At 36.5% G+C, this 22499-nt stretch overlaps 1 protein-coding gene across 2 annotated transcripts in view; it reads right to left on the reverse strand.

The window, feature by feature from the left end:
• MAGI2 (membrane associated guanylate kinase, WW and PDZ domain containing 2) overlaps window positions 1–22499 on the reverse strand; it is a 1708818-nt gene that overhangs the window by 724631 nt on the left and 961688 nt on the right. For both annotated transcript variants that reach the window (XM_044678723.1, XM_044678722.1), the window contains exon 3: window positions 8244–8363. In XM_044678723.1, the coding sequence (XP_044534658.1) occupies window positions 8244–8363 (120 nt within the window). The remainder of the gene's footprint in view (window positions 1–8243; window positions 8364–22499) is intronic.

A 22499-nucleotide genomic window follows, 5' to 3' on the forward strand; every position in this document is an offset into this window, starting at 1 on the left:
AAGAGCAATTCTAGCCTAAATTCAGCCTCCATAAAGGTAGAAGTGTCTTTATCCCCCAAGGATCTAGAAATGTGAATGAGAAAGGAAACTGAAAAGTGCTTTCTCCATTGGAAGACTTGCCCTCTATGACTTATTGGACTAAAGGAAGAGTCTTAGCTAAAGGCTGAGATTGGATGGAAGGAGGATTGTAGCTTTATGACTCTGTGGCTGGCTGATGGCATGTACCACTTACCCCACTCCCTCCTTCCAATTCAGCTAATTCAACAATGATTGATTAATCATCTAATATTTTATTTTTATTTTTTATTTCATTTTTTTAATTTGGGAAATTTTATTTAATTAATTGATTTAGACTATTTTTACATGGTTGCAAGATTCATGTTCTTTCCCTCCCCTTCCCCCACCTCGTCCTGTAGCCGACCACACAATTCCACTGGGTTTTACAAAGCATCTAATATTTTAAAAAGACTAATACCAACAGATTATGATACAAAGCAAAAAATGAGATAGTCCTGGTCCCAAGACACTGACATTCAACTGGAAGAATACAATATGTGCCTAGCTAAATAAATAGAAGGTATTTATAAAATAGATCTCCGGGGATGAGAACAGTAACAACCAGGGGAACTAGATGTCTCCTGAGTTAAGCCTTTAAAGGTGGCTCCAATGCCTTTCACTACTTTATTGTTTGCACAGATGTTTGTAAGTGGCACAGACATATCACAGAGCATCTCTGCTCTTCAGTGGAGAGTCGATTCCATTACTAAGTGTACTAACGTAGAAAAATGCAATAATTAAGTTTGTCATATAAATATATATATATTTATGTATTAGAGCATCATCTTGATGGAAAGAGCACCAAGAAAGGCAGGGGCTCCTCTCAAGGAGCTGACATCCCAATGGAGTGTGGGGAAGCAGAGATGACACAGAAGAGGGAGCTCAAAGCAGGGAGGTTCAGGGACAGGGCAAAGTGGAAGAGTGTGGGGAGTAAGGCCGAGGGAGGCGACTTAAGGTTGCTTCTGGCAATTTTCTGAATGGAAGTTCTGGGCAGAAATTCAGCAAGAGAAGAGAGGGGTGGACCGCTTCTGAAACAAAAGTGTTCTCTCATTAACGGCACGGCTGCATGAGCTGTACTGATGACAAACATCATCGCTGGATTCTTCAACAATGTCACCTAATGTGAAATGAATGAGCTCAGGCTCAGATCACCAACTGCAAAGTCAAATGACTAACCCGATGACAAGCGAAGTCCTCTGCTCTGGCTATGTGCGGAGAATAGACAAGGAGATGTTCTAGATACTGTGGTATGGCTCTAACTGAAATGTTGGGCTCAAGCTGGGCAGTGGTAAGAAAACTGTAAAAACTGGCTGAAACACTGTCTCTGGAGAAATGACATCATTCAGGCTCATTACTACGAATAAAAGATGCCCTTTCCAGAATGAGTGCATCCCTTCCAAACTCACCACCATGTTGTTAATGCAAGTCTTCATGGAACATCTATTGGTGTTCTCCATTGTCTGGAGGGCAGAGTACAAAACTCCTCCTGATATCTCTTCTAAAAGAGGGCAGAAACTGGACCCTCTGCTCACTCCACTTTGCACCCGCCACCCTCCTTGGTTTCAGCTCTACAGAACAGTTGCCCCTGTGCTGAGTGGCTCATGATGTCTCCTTTCTCCCACCCCACTTTCCTGCCTCCTGTCTGAGTCGTTTTCCCTTTTAGATTGTAAGCTCCTTGAGAACAAGGGGCTCCCTTTATTTTTACTGCACTCAGCACAGTGCCCGGCACATAGAAAGCCCTTCCTAAATGTTTATTGGATGGGATTGGAACTATCCCTTAACTGGGAGCCAGCAGAAAGTGGGGTTGAATCACCCCCTCCGCCATTTATGAGCCCTGTGACCTGGTGCTTGTCACTGGGACACTTTAAGTCATTCATCTGTTAAATGGGTCTAAGAATACCTGCCCTATTTACCTCAGTGATCTCTTGTGAGGAAAATACTTTGCAAAACCCAAGAGATTATATAGAATATGGATTATGTATGACAATGATTGGGAAAGGCAAGCACTGCATCTGAGAATGGAATTGCTCCTTTCAGAGAAGACCAGCCTGAAGGCAGAGTTGCAAACAGGCCAGACCTTTGATAGAGCAGCAGAAGTCAAGGAATACATTCCATGTGTGCTCAGTGTGGGAAGGGCTGTTTGTCCCACGCTGGTCATTCCAGCTGCATTTGTACAACTAGATTATACTCCCCATCACTAGAGACATTGTGAAAGGCAGCTGACAATACATGGGCTATTTCACAAGGAACTTTTCCTTGACAGAATTGTTGTGACTTTCATCATAAGACTGGAGAGCTCAAAGGAGCTGTGAGAATCAGCTAGCGGAATTCCCTCGTTTAATCCATGTGGAAATAGAAACTCAGAGAGGTTTAGTAATTTGTTAAAGCACACACAGTTTAGTCTTCAATGAGCTGATTCTGGAACTTCTTGTACTTAGGGCACATCACAAAACTCATTCCATTTAAAAGTAGAAACAGATGAAGCACAGGAAATTTTAAAGCCTTGCCCCAAGTGAATGACAAAAAGAAGTAATATAGTCCTTGCTCTCCAGAAACTTATATTCTATTGGAAGAAAAGAACAACAGGGAAGGGAATTATGAAGTAAGAAGTGGGGTGAGGTTGGAGTGGGAATGGAGGGGGAAGAGAGATGTAGGAAGTGGAAAGGCTGCCGTTGGCATGATTAGGGAATAATGAAGAAGACCAGTTATTTAAAGACTAAAATATTATAAGTAATAATGGTAGAGGGAGCCCATTTAAGCTAGCTGTTCCTCCTCTGTTTTGAAGAGGACCAATGGCATCACAAGCTGATGTATTGCCTTGAGCATCAGTTAGATTTCAGTATGTCATCAGCCTCACACTCTCTTTCAGAGTCATTGAAAAGTCAGGGTGACTGGTGATGGCCCGAGATGCAGCGGGTGACTTGGGTGTCTTCAGTGTCTGACCTAGCTGACCGCAGTTCCTGCTTCAGCCTCCTTCATGTCCATTGGAACTGTGCTCATCCACCTTTTCCGCTGGAGAAAGCCTCTAATCCACCAACAGGCCTGAGCCTCTCAGCTACCCTCAGTCTGTTTAGTTGTCTTCCTCTCCAGTTTTCACTGCTGCACACGCTATAGATTCTTAGAGTCTCAGGTGAGGGTTGGGTGAATGGTGGTCACCAAAGTGGATGAGCAGCCCTGAAAAATGCTTGCAAGTCCTTCTGACAGAGAAGCTAGTCCTCTCTACACACCTCATCCACCATTCCATCACTACCAATGATAAAATGAATGAATCTCTAGACTTCTTGATTGGGCACTCTTTGGGAAGAAGAAAATGGCAGGGGCTGACCGACTTGCCCTAGCTTCCTAAAGAGCTCATGGCCCTTATTCAACCCTCAATCCCATGATGCAATATTCAGCAGTTTACTGAAAGAACTGCTGGACTGAGCTGTTGGTGCTGCCTCATTGCAGATTGACTGCCCTCTCACTCCAGTGAAAGAGACCTCTACCTTCTACTGGATCTATAGATCCAGTGCTCAAAATAAACTGACTTCTCATTTTCTTCAGGGGTATCCATAGTTATGATACACCACTTACTTCAAGTTCAGTCTGGAATATCTAGTCCAGGTTCTCAGACAGAAGTCTATGGCTGGATTTTGGGGAGGGTATGAATTTGAATTGGAAAAAAATACAACTTTATCTAACTTCTAACTGAAATTTAGCATTTCTTTCAATTATTTTAAAATACTATTCTGAGGAATGCAGAGCCAAGAGTAGAGCAGAGACAGGATCACTGACTCTTTCTAAAAACTTCCTCCAACCAACCTTAAAAATAAAGCTTCAAAACAAATACCAGAGTGGCAGAACCAAACAAGGGATGGTATCAATTTTCCAATAAAAGACAATTTGGAAGGTAGAGGTCTCTTTCACTGGAGTGAGAGGGCAGTCAATCTGCAATGAGGCAGCACCAACAGCTCAGTCCAACAGTGAGCTCCCCCACTTCTGGAGATTCTGAAGCTGGGCCTGGGCCAGCACCAAGACCCTGAGACTATGCCTAAACCAAAAGCAGAGCTCTCCCACGTCCACCCCTTGAATTTCTGAGTCCCCAGCAATCCCCCAATGCCTCTGACCAGTGCGAGCTTGCAGTGAGGCCTCCAGGTAGGCCCTGAGCTGTAACATAAGCCTCCAGCTAGGCCTTTAGCCCGGGCATAATGATCCAAGACAGTCCTGAAAGACTTATGACAAAGAGTGCTATTCACCTTCAGAGAAAGAACTAATGGAGTCTGAATGCAGATAGAAGCAAACCATTTTCTACTTTATTCGTATGTGTTTTTATTTTTGTTTATTTTTGTTTTGTTTATATGAGTATTTTCTCACATGACTAAAATTGGATAAATGCTTTGCAAGATCATATATGTATAAGCCAGATGAAATTTCTGACTGCATTGGAGAGGTGGAAAGGAAAAGAGGGAGGAGACAACTTGGACGTTATAATTTCAGAAAAGTACATAAAAAGTGTCATTACATGTAATTGAGAAAGTAAAATATTACATTTAAAAAATTAAAAAATTATTCTGAGAAGTGGTCAGTCTGTAAGCTTTGCCAGATTGTCAAAGGGGTCTGTGATAGAACAAGATGAAGAGCTCTTGCTCTGGTCAGTACAATAGTAGAAGGTGTTAGCATTAGAAAAAAAATGAAGCAGAGACCAGAAGGAAGTAATGGTACTACAGAAAGAGATAATAATAAAAGGATTTCATAGGAGAAGTTACAATCTCCTATAGGACACGGAAAAAGCCTTGGCATTACTTTCTCTCTATTTGATAAACAAATGATTTCCACTTTCTTTGTATCATTTGAAAAGAGAACCCATTGGGACAATTCTTGGTCCCTTACAAAATTACACATCGTGAGGTATCTCACAATCTCACATTTAGGCGCAGCTCTATAGGAACACTGGTGAGGTAAAGTTAAAATCTGAATTTTCTAAGTTCTCCAAAGATTTGCTATACTGGGAGTCTGAAGAAGCTAGCGTGAGTTAATATTCCTTGGAAATTCAGGGACACTTGCCTGAGATACCAGATTCTAATTTAACTTAAACACAGGATTACAAAGTATTAAAATGGATTCCACAGAGTACCCATAATCAGATCAAAGAATCCAAAATTTGGATGGTGCCTTGGACCATCACATAGTATAATTCATACATAATCAGCTAATTTCTCTATGATATTCCCAATAAGTGATCATCCATCTTCTGCTTGAAGAACTCTTGTGAGAATGGTCTCACTACTTTCTAGAGGAACCCATTCCATATTTGGAGACTTCCAATTACAGGGAAATTTCTCCTTACATTGGGTAGAAACTGCCTCTCTGCCATTTGTACTGCCTATTCCTAATTAGGTCTTTTGGAGTCAAATTGAACATATCTAATCCCTCTTCCATATAGCATTCCTTCAAGTATTGGAAGACAAGAATGAAAAAAATTCACTGCAAGTGTAAGTCTTTTTTTCTAGGTTACAAAAACCCAGTTCATACAAATCATCCTCATATTATATAATCTTAAGGCCCTCACTCTCCTGGCAATCTTCCTTTGAAAGGTTTCTAGTTTATGACTTCCTTAAAAAAATCTCTAGTTTATGACCACCCGAAACATAACTCAACAAGCTAGATACAGTCCTACCAAGGAAGGGTTATCATTTTCCTTGTTTTACATACAATTTCTCTTTTTATGCAGTTTAAGAATACATTATATTTTCTGGCTACCATGACATTTGATTCATAATTATTGTTTAATCTACCAAAGCCTTTTTATAATTTTTAGTGGACATTATTGCTTAGTTTCATCTCTCCCATTTTATCTTGTGTAACTGATTTTTTAAAACATTTATACTTCCACCAAGCTCTCCCCTCAGCCACATGAATTTGCCCCGGATGCTGGAATTCCTAGGTATAGCTCTTTATGTCTGGGTGATTACCTGTACACAGTAAATTAAGTAACAAAGTAAATTAGCTGCTCTTGTCTAAAATGTTGTTAAAAGAAGATTCAGATAGTTTAATTGGCCTGTGAAACCTGGCTGATGATGAATAATTTGAGCAATCTTCTCTCTAAATTTAAAGTTTTTTAGAATTCAAATTTAAAACTGCACCTGGAAACCCTGACACTGTATGACTTGACACTTAATTTTTTTATGAAAACACTGAATAACCACCGTGTCTAAAATATTAGCTTTATTCCTAGCTTGAGACCTACCTGACAGGAGAGATTGCCCTTGGATTTTATGAGCATATACACATTCAGCTTCCAGTTAAGTCTTTTAGACATTGAATGAAAAATCATATTAACTATGCCCCTCTTAGAATACTGTTATATATTAGTTATTACTTCTCACTGGGCTAAATAAAATGTTTAGAGTAAAGCAATTATGAACGGTTATGCGAATGGAAGAAATACAAATAAAATTTTATTAAATAAATTACATAAAATAATTAAATAATAATATTTATATTCATAATAATATGAAATAAACAAAAATAAATTAATTAAATACAGAAAATTTTTTAAAAAAATAAAAATTCTGTTAAAAAACAACACAAATTAATTGAGACAATATTTTTCCAAGTTACTAAATAGTTAGTGCTGCCTTTATTTTTATAAATTAATTAGCCTCTACTGAGTATCACCAAATATCACATCCTTCTGAAAAAAGCATATCACAATACTTAGTTATGAATCCTCTCTCTTTCTCTCTCTATACATCTATATGTATATGTAGAAACATACATATGTACATGTAAAACATATATACTTGTATATATAAAGAGGATTAACATATGATTTATATTAATAGAGAGGATCTAACTAATATTAAGGCTATATAGAAACATTATATATATATATAATTTTGGGAATTATTCAAATCTAACTATTTCACAAGCCCATTGAAATAGTATATATACATATATTTAATTATGTACAAATTCACCAAAAATAAACTATATATGTATGTGTGTGTATGGCTCATACACACTCACTATTTCCTCTGAATATGGAAATTGGCAATTTAGTGTTTGGGCCATGTTAAAATTGACCCAGGGGCCATGGACACTATATATTAATGTTTATTTTAAATAACCTCAAAATATTATATTCTTGAACAACTAATATCCATCAATCACCCCAAGGCATTATGGAAGCAATTACTGAGAACAGAAGTGTCAATGCCAACAAAGTTCACTGATTTGCTGTTATTTACGGCTTCTGGTTGCTCAAAAATGTCACTGAGATGAATATATAAGTGCTTCCTTATTATATATGTAAGTAAGTAAACACTTATGCTGTGATGGAGAGAGCACCAAATTTAGCAGCAGAAGGCAGGGTCCCAGGGTCATTCTGTGACTTCCTGGCTGCACAAAATTGTGCATCTCAAACCTTCTCTAATCCCTGCTGACTCATCAGAAAGAGGACACAACAATCTTCACTCCCCGAGTCTCAGGACTGTTCTGATGAGCCAATGAGATATAGAACATGAGAGCGTGTTAAAGGTGAACACTTCCATGTGAATATGAATTATTGGAACACATTCAGATTTTGATCCTATTAAGTTATTCAGCTCAACTAGCAAACTTTCAAAATTCAAGTATGCCTGAAACGGAACCTCAAACCCATAAAGGTGGGAGTTTTTAGGAACTAGATTCATAGTATGGAGAGCCATTATTTTGCTTTGGCCAAGTTTTAGAAGCACCTGCTTAACAAAGAAGAGTCCTAGCATGTTTTTACAAGAGGCCCACAAAGGTGAAAAATCCTTTTTTTCCCCCAAAGTCATCTATCTAGAAATCTGGGCTCTCAGGGAGACTCCTCAGCCCTCCTGCCTCTGGAAGTCAGCGCCCTGTTTTACTGTACCCTGCTAAGAAGCCCATTTCGCCCCTCGAGATAGAACATGAATTCTAAAACGAGTGACATATTTATTCCACTGTGTATATTTATAGATTTCTTTCAGTGGCTCTCTCCACTAATTTCATGAACCCAATTAATCCGGCTTCGTTTTGCATTTTCTTTAGGAAAGTGCTTTACAATCGCCATCTGCCTCCTCATCAATTTCTGAAGCCAAGAGCCGCAGCCCGCTGGTGACGCTGCGTCCTCTCGCGATTCAATTAAACGAGAAAAACGTAACGAAACCACGCAGCAGACGTGGCGCTCAGAACGTGCTTACCTTCATAGGTTCCACTTTCTAGGAGGGCACCGCTTTTCTCTAGTTCCATAAAGTCTTCAACTGTGATGAAAATATAGTCCACGCCGGGGACCTCGCCCTCCTTATGTGGCCTTGTGGTACCTGGATCCCAAAAGAAATGAACAGGAGATGAGATGTTTGGAGCCGGACTGGAGAAGGGCTCCACGTCTGGGTGGTTAGGAGCACGCACTTTGGGCATCTTTTGGGGCTGGAGTCTGTGTTTGCCTTTTTTGTTTGGCAACAGAAAAAAGTGGAGTGGGAAACATTCAGGTCAACGTACAAAGCATCTTTCTCCATCCTGCTCATGAAGAGTGGATTGCCATGGAATAAATCTGGGTAGTTTTTTTGTTTTTTTTTTAAATAGAAATCATTCTGCACTTGGTGAAGAGGTGTTTTGAATACTGAGCCAGGAGTTGGCTCGCTTAGGAATTTACATTTTTCTTTCCTATGAATAGACTTCTATTATTCTGTCCAGATTGCTGTGCTGTTACATAAATTATAGCCAAAGACACAAAAGAATTTATCAAATATGCTTTTGTTTACATGGATAATAGCACATATGGGGTTCTTATTTAAATTTGGGGGGACAGCTAGATGTGCAGTCAATTGAATGATAGGCCTGGAGTCAGGCAGACCTAAGCCATGAAGACTTATTCTGTGACCCCAGACAAATTATTTAACTCTTATTTACCTCACTTTCTTCCTCTATAAAATGGGCTGGAAAGGGCGAAGGTGAACCATTCAACTATCTTTGCCAAGAAACACTAAATGAGGTCATAAAGTTAGATACCATTGAAATGACTAAATAACAACATTTTAATTTTATTAGGTTCTCTCTCTCTCTCTCTCTCTCTCTCTCTCTCTCTCTCTCTCTCTCTCTCTCTCTCTCTCAAAGTAGCACAGCATAGAGGATAGAGGAATGACCTTTGACCATGGAAGACTTGGGTTCAAGTTCTGCTTCCAACCTACTGGAAGTGTGATTCTAGGGAAGTTATTTAATCTCTAGTTTCTCAGATAACTCCCTGACACCAGAAGATTCAGACAAGTTGTAAATCTGCATTGATAGGAGTTTCTCCACATTGATAAAGTAGCAAGTCTAGACCAATGGAAATGGGGAGAGAAAACTGAAAATTATGCAGCCAGATTTGTCCACAGACTATTCTGTCAGATCTACTTCCCTGTCTTTGTCACTTACATAAGGCATCACATGTAGAAACACATGCTTATAAAAAAAGAGGGGGCAAATATCATGCAGAAACTTGACTAATCAAAGAAACAATCAAGAATTTGGGGTTCAAAAAGTAGAGAAAGCATTTAAAGCTTTTAAAGAATGAAACAATATATTTCAAACTTAAATTTTCCTTTCATTCTTTGCATTACAGTCTTATAGACAAAAGGACTGACTGTTCCTTTAAATCTCTCAGAAGAAAATCTTGATTGCAAAATAAGAGGCATGTATTACTGTCACAATTCACAATATACCAAGATATTATTCTTGGGTTAAAAAAAGAACAAATTTCATTGAAGCTGTTTTGAAAACATCTCCTCCCAATTTTATAACCTCCCTTGATTCTAAAACAAATTTGCCCTTAATAGTATTTAATGGTATTTATTGACTTCTTGTCATTTATGTTTAAATGGTGACATATTGTGTAATGTTTTATGTTCTTATTTGTGCTAGAAAACCTCCAGCTCCTGCATCAGGCATGAGTAATATCCTTTAATTAATATTGTTACCACAGTCTTAACTTTCAATTTCCTGTGTTTAACCCTTGTGGATGAACAGTACCTTATTAATATATTGGGTTTTTTCTTTTGCAATCAATTTGTTTTTCTGTTTTGTTTTATTTTTATGGGAAGGAACACACTCAAATCATTAAGAAAAAATTATCTCCCGAAGATTCAATTTTCCTTACTGATTCATCTGCATATTTCAGAAGCTACGCACTTTGATTAATTAACCACATTCACTGTGGCAGTGAATTTATGATAACGGAATCAAATCTGGAGTCATCATCTTCAGGTTCTTTGATGCTTATTGACTACATCTAATTTGGGGTGCTGGGTTGGGGTACGCCTTCCCGTTGTCAGATTAAATTGAGTGTGCCCATGCTTTTATGCTCAAATATTAGACTCTTTCTCTATTGCCTCAAACTCAGGTTTAGTTGGTACCCAATACAATGGATCTCCCACTTGATGCTGGAGGGGTCCATTAGGATCACCTCATCCATAATCTGTAGATATTTTACAAATAAAGAAGCCTCCAGATCTCTCTGTTGGTGATTTATTTGGTGCCAAGTTCAATGCTTTTTCTGATCAATTAATTACTAAATATTTAGTAAGCCCCTACTATGTGCCAGGAGGGGCACCAGGCAGGTACAATGGATCAAGGGTCAAGCCTGGTATCCAGAAGACTCATCTTCATTTGGTTCAAATCTGGACTCAGATACTTACTAATGGGGTGACCCTGGGCAAGTCACCCCAGTATCTTTGCCACAAAAACCTCAAATGGGGCCATAAAGAGTTGGACAAGACTGAAATGATTGGACGACAGCATCTAATGTGCCAGGAACTGTGCTAAGAGTATAAAAAGGGGCAAAAGAAAGTCCCTGCCCTGAAAATTTACAATCTTATCATCCATAAGTTTACAGTCTAGTGGGGGGTACAACATGTGAGCAAATATATATGAAGCACACTATATAGAGGATAAATAGAAAATAATTAATAAAAAAAGGTTCTAGTGTTCATTAAAGAGCTTCCAGTAAAAAAATAGGATTTTATTGGGGACTGAAAGGCAGCCAGGAAAATCTGTAGGTGGAATTGAGGAGGGAGAGCAGAGAGAAAGCTGGAGCCTGAGAGATGGAGCATCTTGCACAACATACAAAGATTGCAATATCCTCTTCTGCCCGTGGGGATAATTCATTTCAGGATGTGTAATCAAGATTTGAAAAACAAATAAAAATTTAAAAATTAGCCACTAACTCCAGAATATAGACAATCAAGTAAAACAACTATTCTCCAAGCCTAGAAGTAGTCATTAGTACCCTAGTCACCTCATAATTCCAGGCAATAATTATAGCTGGTATTCATATGGTGCTTTGTGGTTTGAAGAGTGAAACATAGACACACACACAAATATATATATATATATATATATATGTATATATATATATACATATACAAATATGTGTATATATATTTTTTTCCTCCCTTGTTTCTCATAACAACTCTATTAGGGAGGTATTATCTACTCCAGATGAAGAAATAGCTTGAAAGAGGTTAAAAGACTCAATCAAAGTCACAGGGCAGTAACTAAAGACTGATTCCAAGTCCAACATCCATGACATCCTTCCTATCTTCAACCTTCATTCAAGATAATTTCTCTTTTTAAATCAAAAAGCTTTTCAGAGCTATGAAAGAGCGAAGTGACTCAGTAGATAGAGTGCCAGATCTGGAGTCAGGAAGAATTGAGTTCCAATCCAGCCTCAGACACTTAAAAGCTATGTAACCCTGGATGAATCACTTACTTCCCCTCTGTCTCAGTTTCTTCAATTACAAAATGAAGAGTATAATAGGACCCATATGCCTGAATTGTTGTGAGGATCAAAAGAGTTGATATTTGTAAAGCATTTAGCCAAATACATGGCACTGTATATAAATACATAAATTCCATTGCATTCAACATTCAACCCTCTCTAATCTGCCCTCTTAGCCTTCAAAATCTAAGCAAGGTTCTGGCAGATAATAACAGAAATTTAAGTATTGGGAAGCTGCCTAGTCCAGTCCATAATGAAAGGGCAGTTCTCCTTCGCTTGAGAATTCTAGAGAGGTGACACCCATTGTCTCCATTCCTTCTATGGATAGCTGTGACTATTAGGAAGTTTTTCTTACATGTTCTTTTCTTCAAAATCTGCCAAGAAGAGCAGGTTCAATTCTTTTTCCACATAATAGCCCTTTAAATATTTGAAGACAATTATTATTTTTCTTTTCAAAGAAATAACTGTGAAAGTGATATAGTGGATAGCTCCATGGGCCTGGAGTCAGGAAGATCTGACTTTATCTTTTTCTGTCTCAGTTAACTATAAAATGGGGATAATAACTACACTTACCATCCATCTCTCCCTCCATCCTTCCCTTCCTCCCTCCCTTTCTCCCTCTCTTCCTTCCTTCCTTCTTTTTTTCCTTCCTTTCTTTCTTCCTCCCTTTCTCAAAATGATCTCCTTCAATGCATTTTTTGGTGACTTGATATCTAGTCCCTCACCATCCAGGTTTCCCTCCTCTGGATTTATTGCTGCTTGAAAATACCTTTCCAAAAATATGCCACCCAAACCTAAATGCACACCCTACATGTGATTGTTTGACCAGGGCAAAGTACAGCATTATTATTCCTTCCTTTAGTAGGAAGCTATGTAGATTATAATTATGTTTTAGGACAATGCTACACCAAATCCAGAAGTCACTTTTAAATTAATGGTTATCTGGGCAAGTCTAAGCCATCTTATACTTTGAAACTTATTTTAAAAGTATAAGACATTGCATTAATTAGTGGAGAGAATCCATTGATTCTTAGATTATTTCTCTTCAATCAGTTTTACTGTCATTTTTGGTTTGTTTGGTTTTGGTGATAATAGATGCCTTATCTATTATCCTCCAGTTTTTGGTCTTTTGACTTTGTTTTTCTATTTCTTGTCTCATGGAATCACTGAATTCTATTCTTTTTTTTATGGAATCTACTTCTTCGGTACTGACTCGTACCCTCTATTTTCTTATTTATCCCCTTTTCAATTTTTTACTTCTATACTTCCATTTATTAAATTAAAATTAGCTTTTATCATGCTGGATTTTGCCTCTTCTGATGAGTCTCCTCTCTGGGCATCTGCATGATTATGCTCAGCTTCTTGTGCAATCATAGATTAGAAAGAAGTCCACACTGATATTTCCCTTCGGTCTAATTATTTCTTCCACCTACCCTTAGAATTCTCATGGCCAAGCAAATCCTTTTTTTAATATTCTGCTTGAACTTATTTTGATGTTACTCCTCTCTTTTCCTTGCACATGTCGGAGTTATCTTAACTTGTAGTATTTTTTTTTCCTTATATTGGAAGATTTCGTCTATTTTATCTCATGTATAGCATCTGTTCCTGGATAGGGACTTGGAAAAGATGAACAAATCTTGTTTAGTACTATCCTAAATGTATTCTGGATGCCTTCGTAGCTCTGATTGGGGTGGCTGGGATGAGACTTTATGCTCTGCCACAGCCCCTGGATTCTGATTTCATTTCCTGGTGGCTTAATGTTAATGCTAACCTTAGCACCCTCTCCTTCTTTACTTTTGCACAATTCATAGATGAGAATTTGTGCCATCTTGTACTGAGGTCATGAATCCCTGAATGGATGTCAGAGATTCTATTAGTTTCAGACTTCCTGGAAGCTCCTCTATTGTGTGGACTCTCCAGTGCTTTATTCTTTGAATCTTGCTATGGTTGCACTATTAGTCAAAATGTCTAAAGTCTTGCTCAAAGTGCCAGCCCTGTCTCCATGTTCGCTGACCCACCAGTGACTGGTTCTGTCCCCATTGCTGTTACAACATTCTGGGCCCAAGATTTCTTGAACTTCAAGCCTGGTATACTAGAGATCATTCTGGTTTTTGGCTCTCAGGGGCAGGGAGGAGTACACTCTTTGAGCATCCACATGGTTCTGCCCAACTTCTTATATTGTCCTAGACGAGATAGAGGTCCTTGCTGGTATTTCTCTTTGGTCTTATTGGTCATCATTCCATCTGATGCTCTTTGGGATAATGGCCAGGGGTGTTCTGGGCATACCTAATCTCCCCTAAGATATTTCATGCCATGCCACCATTTTACTTCATTTCTCAGAAGGAGTCAATGAGATCTTCACCATCTTCTTTAACAGATATGAGGATCAAAGGGGATTACAAAAATGGAATGTGGCTGCAAGTTAAGTGTACTATACACATATAAAATGATCATGATAATGATGGTATCAGAACATTGAATGAAAGAACATGGAATGGCAATCATAAAACCGAGTTCTGTTCCTGACTCTTTTGAATATTATCTTATGATTATAATACCATCATTACCAATATTAAATTCTAGCCAGTATCTTTAGCCCAGTCTTAATTTCAGAATCTTCAGAATTCTGAGATTGTTTCTTTACATTATGCAAAATGCACATAATAGATATTTAGTAAAGGTTGATTGAAATGAATATCAGGACCAAAGACTCTCCCCACATAAAACAGAATACAACAAACAATCCTTGCATTATTGAAATTTAAAATTTCCTTCAATTAATTTGCAAGCATAAAGATGCAAATTACTTGGGGAATGAGGGTGTGGTAAAGAGACAAAAGAGAGGAAGAAGATGGGAAGGCAGTAATAAAAATTGTTTTTTGTACTTTGGAATGAAAAAAAAAATACAGGTCCTGGATGGCTCAGTTAGTACTATAGCAAGTTCTTTCATCTTCTGTTAGAAGGGTGTGCAGATCAGGCAGAGCCGCTGACCCAATACATTAAGGTTTGTGGCCTTTGCTGAATCATTTGAAAAGTGTGAAATTGCTCATAAAGCTTGATTAGTGGATAATTTTTTTCGGTGACAGGCACAGTTCCATGGTCAGTGAGGGAATGAGAGTGTGTGCTTTTCAGTCTACGTGTCCAAGAATGTATCTAAAAGATACTAGCTTAGATGAAGCCAATTTGTAATGCAGTAGCTGAAGACTTTATAGAAAACTACTAGAGGGACATTAACAACATTCTGGAGAGGGGCCTATTTTTAAAAATAAAGAAAAATTAAGAGACATTTAAAGCAGTGTTGCACAATGGGAACTTACTGCTAAAGAAATTTAACATCAAATAGAATAGATAGGATAGACTTCTTATTTTTTGTTCTGATATAATGTTCCCTTATTTTGGTATTGATATAATGATAAAAATTTTTCCTGAAATATCATGGGTACACTTCTGTTAGAGAGACACCTCCTAAATATACATGCTTTACACAACTTATCTCCCAAGTTACAAATCAAGGGGACTTAAAGGGAGAAAAGAGAAGTTTATATTTTAATTGCTATTAGTTTAATAATTTACTTAGTTTAATTTTCCAGATGAGAAAAAGACAAAGATTTTTTCTCTCTTGCAAATATGCTTAGAGGTAATATTCTGGAATGCTTTATAAAATATTGCAACATATAATGTTAAACTAGTAGAGGTTTTACATACTGCCCCCTTGTATATTGCACTGCCCAAAAATGTGTTTACAAATTCAATAGAGAAGAAAGGTGCATAAGCTGTAACTATGATTTCTAGTCAATCATTCCATTAAAATAATAACTCTCATTAATTGATAAATTATGCTTCGTATATCCACAGATTTTGATGAAAGTACATAGGATGTTTGCTCAAAAGACAAGCTTGAGAGGGTACACTTACTTCCAAATGGTTAGCTTATTCTTGATGCAGAAATGCAATCACACAAAAGCCAATTGCCAATGCATTTTCATGGCAATAGAAGAGGGTTTGGAAATTTATTATTAATCTTCTACTTGGGCAATTGATGAATATTAGTCTTTTTGCCTTGGAGAGATTCAAGATAGGAAGAAAGATTTAAATTCTAAATGTTTATGATAAATGTGATTCCAAAGCCCTTTCCCCTCATTGTCCCCTTATTTAGGTGACATTCTAACCAAGATAATAATAATATTAATATTTAAAACCAATAGTATCTAGGAAATTGCCACTACCTTGATATATATAATGTGGTAGTTAATTATGTGCTTTTGCAGATGATTCTATTTTTAATCTCATCTTTTAGGGAAAAACATGAACACCTTTGAAAGAGTTAGATTTAAGGAAACAGAACATTGAATGGCAATCATAAAACTGAATTCTGTTCATGGCTCTTTTTTATTCTTATACATCCTTATTTGTATCATTTTTTCTCTTCAGCTCCATAATTTTCACCTGTATTCTATTATAGTGAAATCAGTTCATGAGAAGATTTAAGAAAAATATTCATGGATGCTTCCCTCAAAATCTTTACATGGATCATTTTAGAGATTGTAACCTCAGGTAAAGAACTTTTGGACTAGATAAAAAAGAAATAAAAATCAATACCACATAAGCAGAAAGGGTAATGATGAAAAGATATTTCATGCAATTATCAGAGTTCCAGCCTAACCTGTTTTAATGAGCTGTCCATTCTGAATCACAGGAAATGGGTAAATGTAATGACAAGGTAATGACAGTGGCTTTGACTATCATCCTTTATTAGAAAAGTTTAATTGATATTTGAGACTCACCACTACAAACGGTCTAAAAAGAATCCAGAAATCACATCCTCTAGCAAACAGAGAAAGAAAACAATAATTATAATCTTCAAATCTAAATAAAACATTTGCCAACTTTATATGGCTGCAATTTTGAGGAATGTGTATTCAGCCACAGAAATGGGGAACTGTAGTAATATGTGAGGTCAATGTAAATAATGATTACGAAAACTGAAAATTCACTTTGTTTATTGTCTTCTCCTTGTATACTATTAAAAGAAGGCCTAGATGCAAAACACCTTCATTTTGAAAAGAAAATTAAAAGCTCTGCAGTGTATAAGGAAATGCTACGGCTAGTCCAGCCCTGTCAGTGTGAATGTAATTACCTGCTTCAACCACTTAAATATAAAATTATAGCTTGTCTTCATGTATGGTGACCATAAAAAAAATAAGAAGATGGAAATAATGTGGAGTTATGAGCTATTATAGCCATAAAGCCATTTGCAGTCTTTGGAAGAAAGAATTTAAATAAATATCTCATTCTACCAATTTACACATACAAAAATAAAGTAATGATGCCCTTGGCATGATTGCTAGAATGAAGGTGGGAAGAGAAAAATGGCAGAGATATAGGTCTTATGGAGAGAAAACTTTAAAAATAGTTGATTGCTGCTCTTGTTTCTTATGTCATTTCCTTTAAGTCATGAGAAAAACTACATTTGTACATTGTTTGCAGCTTCTAAAGCTTCGTAGTGTGCTTTCTCTCCTTTGGTCCTTCTAACAACAATCTGAGGCTGTGTGATCTAGGCAAGTTCCTTAACTTTGTTTGCCTCAGTTTCCCCATGTGCAAAATGAGCTGGAAAAGAAAATGGCAAACTATTTCAGTATCTTTGCCAAGAAAACCCCAAAAGGGGTCATGAAGAGTCAGACTTGACTGGAAAATGAATAACAACAAATCAAAGTGTACAATTTATTAAAAAAACAAACAAACCAATCCAACCTCACTGTAAACTCACTCTGAAGCAGTGAGATCAGGTACCCTAATGTTAGAATCAAGTAAAGTGAGACTTTATACTATATTGCGTCTCGAGTTAGTTATTCAGAATAATAATGTTTAACATTCATAAATTTCTTAACTATAAGTTATAGTTGTAAGAATCTTGGAGAAAATAATCTTACCATCCATGACAGAGTCAAGGCATTAAAATTATTTGTGTATGCTTATATATCTATTTCCATATATATATATATCTTATAATACCTACATATGCATATCTACTCATATATATATTTATAAATGAACACACAATTCAAATATATATATATATAAAAACATGCATACACAAATTGTCCTCCATTTGTAGTGGAAAAGCCTTTGGAATTGAAGTCAGATGATGGAACAATAAATCCCCACCAAGAGGTCCAATTTGTTTTCTGTTTAGTTTTGCAAAAATCATCTCCAAGATTTAGGTTTCCTCAAATATAACATAAGAGAGATGGTAGAATTCTACATAAATTGTATATTTACTTCCAGCTTTCTTTCTACTCTATAAATGCACTCATGCTCAAACTTGTACATGTAGACACACAGAAGAAAAGCTCAAGTTAAATGACTGAATTTGTGTCTCCAAGTAACATTTGAATTACCATTGTTAGAAGACTAGAGATAGAGTCAAAATTTTATACATCTAATTCTACTAAAATTTGTCTCCTGCCATCTGGCCCATGCTCTCACGTAACTGAGAGGAGAAACCATAGCTACAGTAATTCTTTTTCTGACAAAAGCCTGCCTTTTCTCCAGATGCCTTCACAGTCCAGTCTAGCAAGCTAGACTGCTTGCTTTGATAGAGAATGCCTTAATCAGGAAAATGATTCACTTAGATGTGAATGGAAATCCTGAACTTCCAGTATTATTGGTCTTCAGACACTTCACCCTACAGACATGACTGATTAGGCTGGAGGATTAGTGAATACTAGCCACAAATAAAAGAGATAATTGTCTTTGCCTCAAAAGAAATGTTTCATTAAGTAACAATCTATAATTTAAACATTCTTTTAAAAATTCCTGCTCAATAATTTCTTTATTTATTGAAGAAAATGGAAAATCCAAGGGACTATTTCACTAATTAATTCTTCAGTAGGATTATTTTAGAATTATTGTTTTATTTCTGCTTTCCCCCATTTCTTCTATCATCTACTATTGTTGAAAAGGAAAATAAAAACCTTTGGAACCCCTAACTCTTGATTCGAATATGTGGGTTTAAAGATCACATAATGAGTATTAAGCAAGGAATAGTCAGTTACTTTCTATAGAAAATATATTTTTGCTTTGAAGTTTTTATGTTTTTTTTCTCTTGCAAATTTAATTTGTAGTAGTCCAACTGCACAGATAAGTGCCTAGGGCACTCAGCACCATGTTAACATTCTACTCCCTGACCTCAGTGTTGTACAGCAAGATTTTAATGGACCATAATTTTACCATTTTATCACATGTAGGATCATGAAGTTACATTAAAATTTTAATATGTCCATATGTTTCTTTTGTATCTCTCCCCTGAACTGCCCAACGTACTTCTCAAGATATGGCTGAGTACACACAACACCAAAACATTAAGATTAAAGTGAAATATTCTTTTAGCCACTTAGTTTTGTTTTTAAATAACCATTTTTAACATATAAAATGCAAACTAAGTATTTTGTTAAAGGAAACATAATAGTAAATAGCATGGCTGATATTCCTCATCCAATTTTTAAGAAAAATCAGTACATTTCAATATAAAAGATATTTACTCCAAATTCTGATATCACATTCCCTTTTTATTTTCCCATGGCACAAAATACTTTTCCCAAAAAGTGAATTAATTTTTAACAGAAAGGAATTGATGTTTGTTTTGTTCAGTGGTTTCAGTCATGTCCAACTATCAGGATCTTGCTTTGGGATTTCTTGGTAAAGATTTACCATTTCCTTCTTCAGCTCATTTTACACATGAGAAAAGTGAGGCAAAAAGAAGTTAATTGGCATGGCCAGGGTCATATAGTATCTAAGGCCACATCTGAACTAATGAATATTCTTCCTAATTCCAAGCCCTTGCTCTATCCACTGTACCACCCAGATGCCCCCAAAAGGATGACATTTTGGTACTAAGACTGACCACTGTATTTCATCAGAATTTTGTTGAGTTTTCATCGTAATTTTGTTTAATTGTGTATGCTGAACTTTCGGCTTTGCTCTTCTACTCTGCTTCACTTCAAATAAGTTTTTTTCAATGATTATCTCACTTTTCATATGTGCTTTTTTTACAAAATAGCGTACTATTATATGAATATTGAATATTCTACCATATTCACATGCTGTAACTTGCTAAGTCTTCCCCAATTGTACTGTTTCTAGCTTTTTGACATACCTAATGCTCCTATGAATATTTTTGAACATTATCTTTTATTCATTAGTAGACAGTAATGGCACATGAATTTCAGTAGTGGAATCAATGGGTCAAAGGGTTTAAACATTTCTTGCCTAATTTTAAATCCTTTTCCAGAAGAATTGAAGAAATTTACATGAAATAGTGTGCCTTTCCCCCCACGGTCCACTCAACTGTGAATTTTTCCATTTTTACTATATTGATAAATGGAATGATAGCCTAAGATTGTTTAAATGTTCATTTCTCTAATTATTGGTGATTTTAAATGTTCTTGGGTAGTTATCAATAATTTATATTTCTTTGGAAAACTTTTCATATGTCCTTTAACCATTTGACTATTATATATTGCTAGAGAGGAGAATTTTGATTACTTTATTATATTAGGTTACCACCCATGAAAAGTACTAATAATTGAGGAAAATTACAACAAATCATTATTTGGGGTACATTCTCAAGATAGATTTCAGTACTGAAAATACCAAGTAGGACATGAGTTGGGAGCTACAAAGTCTATATTTTTCAGAGGATAAACCTTTCTGTTCACATCTCAGGGGAGGAGTGATAACTAACTACATGTAGTCATGGTAGGACTCTAGGATCGTGTTTCTCAAGCTTTTTGCTCCAGGACTTCTTTACGCTGCCCACAATGAGCTTTTGTTAATGCGGGCTCTATATCTTGATGTCTATAGTCATAAATATCTATATCTAGCCCTCTATGAACATTCATTGTATTAGAAATAAAAACATTCTACTACTATTAGGACAAGAAATTTGACCTAGAGACCTCTGTGCCGAGGTCTGAGGCACATCCAGGAGTCCTTCGTACAAATAAGTTATATTTAGGATAAACGACATAATCAAAGGAGGGAAGACATTAGAATGAAGAGGGAAAGGGAAAAGGCTTCTTAAAGAAGGTTATTTAGCTGGGACTTGAAGCCAGGGAATTCAGGATGTAGAGATCAGGAGGAAAAGAATTCTAATCATGGAGAATAACCAGAGAAAATGCCGGCAGTTTAGGGATGGAGTGTCTTGTTCGTAGAACATTAAGTAGATTAATGTCACTAGTTCAGAGCACAAGGACATGGGGGGCATATTCTCTAGCTTATGATGACTCATAAAGCAGATGAAGTCTAGGTGGGAAAAAAACAACATATAAATGAGAAGTTTGACTAGAAAAAAAATTCAGAAATTTAAAGCACATTCTGGTTTACTGATGAAACCAAAAATGTCACTTCCTAATAGAATGTGACCTTGAGAGCATGGAACATCTTACTTTTATTTTGGCATGGAATAAGTACTTAATCTTTTTATGTACTTTCATTTATTGTGATATAAATTGGTCTCAACTAATAAAGATACTTCTAAGGAAAGACTGACTATTCCACAGATGGGATGTTTGTAAATCTATGAAACCATATGCTCTTTTAAACAAAATCAAAGTACAACATTTTGGATTTGGATTGGAATACAAAATTCGTATATTTAAGAGAGGCAAGTTAGCAACCTTCCTGAACAAAGAGAGGCCCAATAAGATGGGTAGACATGACTGCATCACTACAGTGGCACACAGGATCTCTTTGGCATGGGGTATTGTGTGAAGGTGACCAAGGGCACTGGCCAAATGGAAAGCCATGAAGTCGCTCTAGGTAATTCACAGGGCTGGAAAGGTAGAGGTTATAAAAATAATGGCACACTGAATTTATGAGCCTTCAGTGTTCAGCAAGGATCACAATCTACAAAGAAGGCAAATTGTGAAGGCAGTGGACAGAAGTATGGTAGACATGTAAGAGTCTATAGAATTTTATCAAATAGGACATGAATGTAAGAAGTGATGTAAAAGTTACTGTCTCGGTCAAGTATGATTTAAAAAAGATGGTGGACTTCTCATGTAACAACAGCAAGGGATAAAACAGATGTACTTCTATATCTTCTATTTTTTCACCTCAAATTTCTTTCTATATATTTATTTGTGCACAAGACATATTTATCCAATCTCTCAGATTGCAAGCTCCTTAAGGTCAGGAACTGCTTTGTTTTTGTGACTGTATATTATATGCTCAAGGTCTTAACACATGGCATGCTTTGATTTCAAATTCTCTAAGCTTTGTACTCAATTGTTTATTGAATGCAATTGAACTAAAATGAAGTCATAATCTCACATTACCTGGGCAAAATCTCTTATGGATTCTCAATGAGGCTTAATGCAATTTATGAGATGAACTAAATATTACTGTCATTTTAACTGTCTTTCAGATAAGATGTTTTGTTTTTATCTGACTTAGATTATCAGCAATGTCTACATAATGAAATGCTACATAAAAGAAATCTATATAAACCAAAACTGTAAGCTGTGTGTTTGTACACATGTGTGTAGCTAGAGGAGTAGCATCAGTTTTCATCAATCAATAGCACATCTTCAGAAAACAAGCATCGAATATGAAAATCAAAACATGAAAATAGATGGTCACCTCTTGGATAGACAATTACAGATCCAAAGAATCTGACTCTAAACCGTACTCCAATTCCACT

The sequence above is a fragment of the Gracilinanus agilis genome, chromosome 5 (genome assembly GCF_016433145.1).
Source record: "Gracilinanus agilis isolate LMUSP501 chromosome 5, AgileGrace, whole genome shotgun sequence".
NCBI classification, from domain to species: Eukaryota; Metazoa; Chordata; class Mammalia; order Didelphimorphia; family Didelphidae; genus Gracilinanus; species Gracilinanus agilis.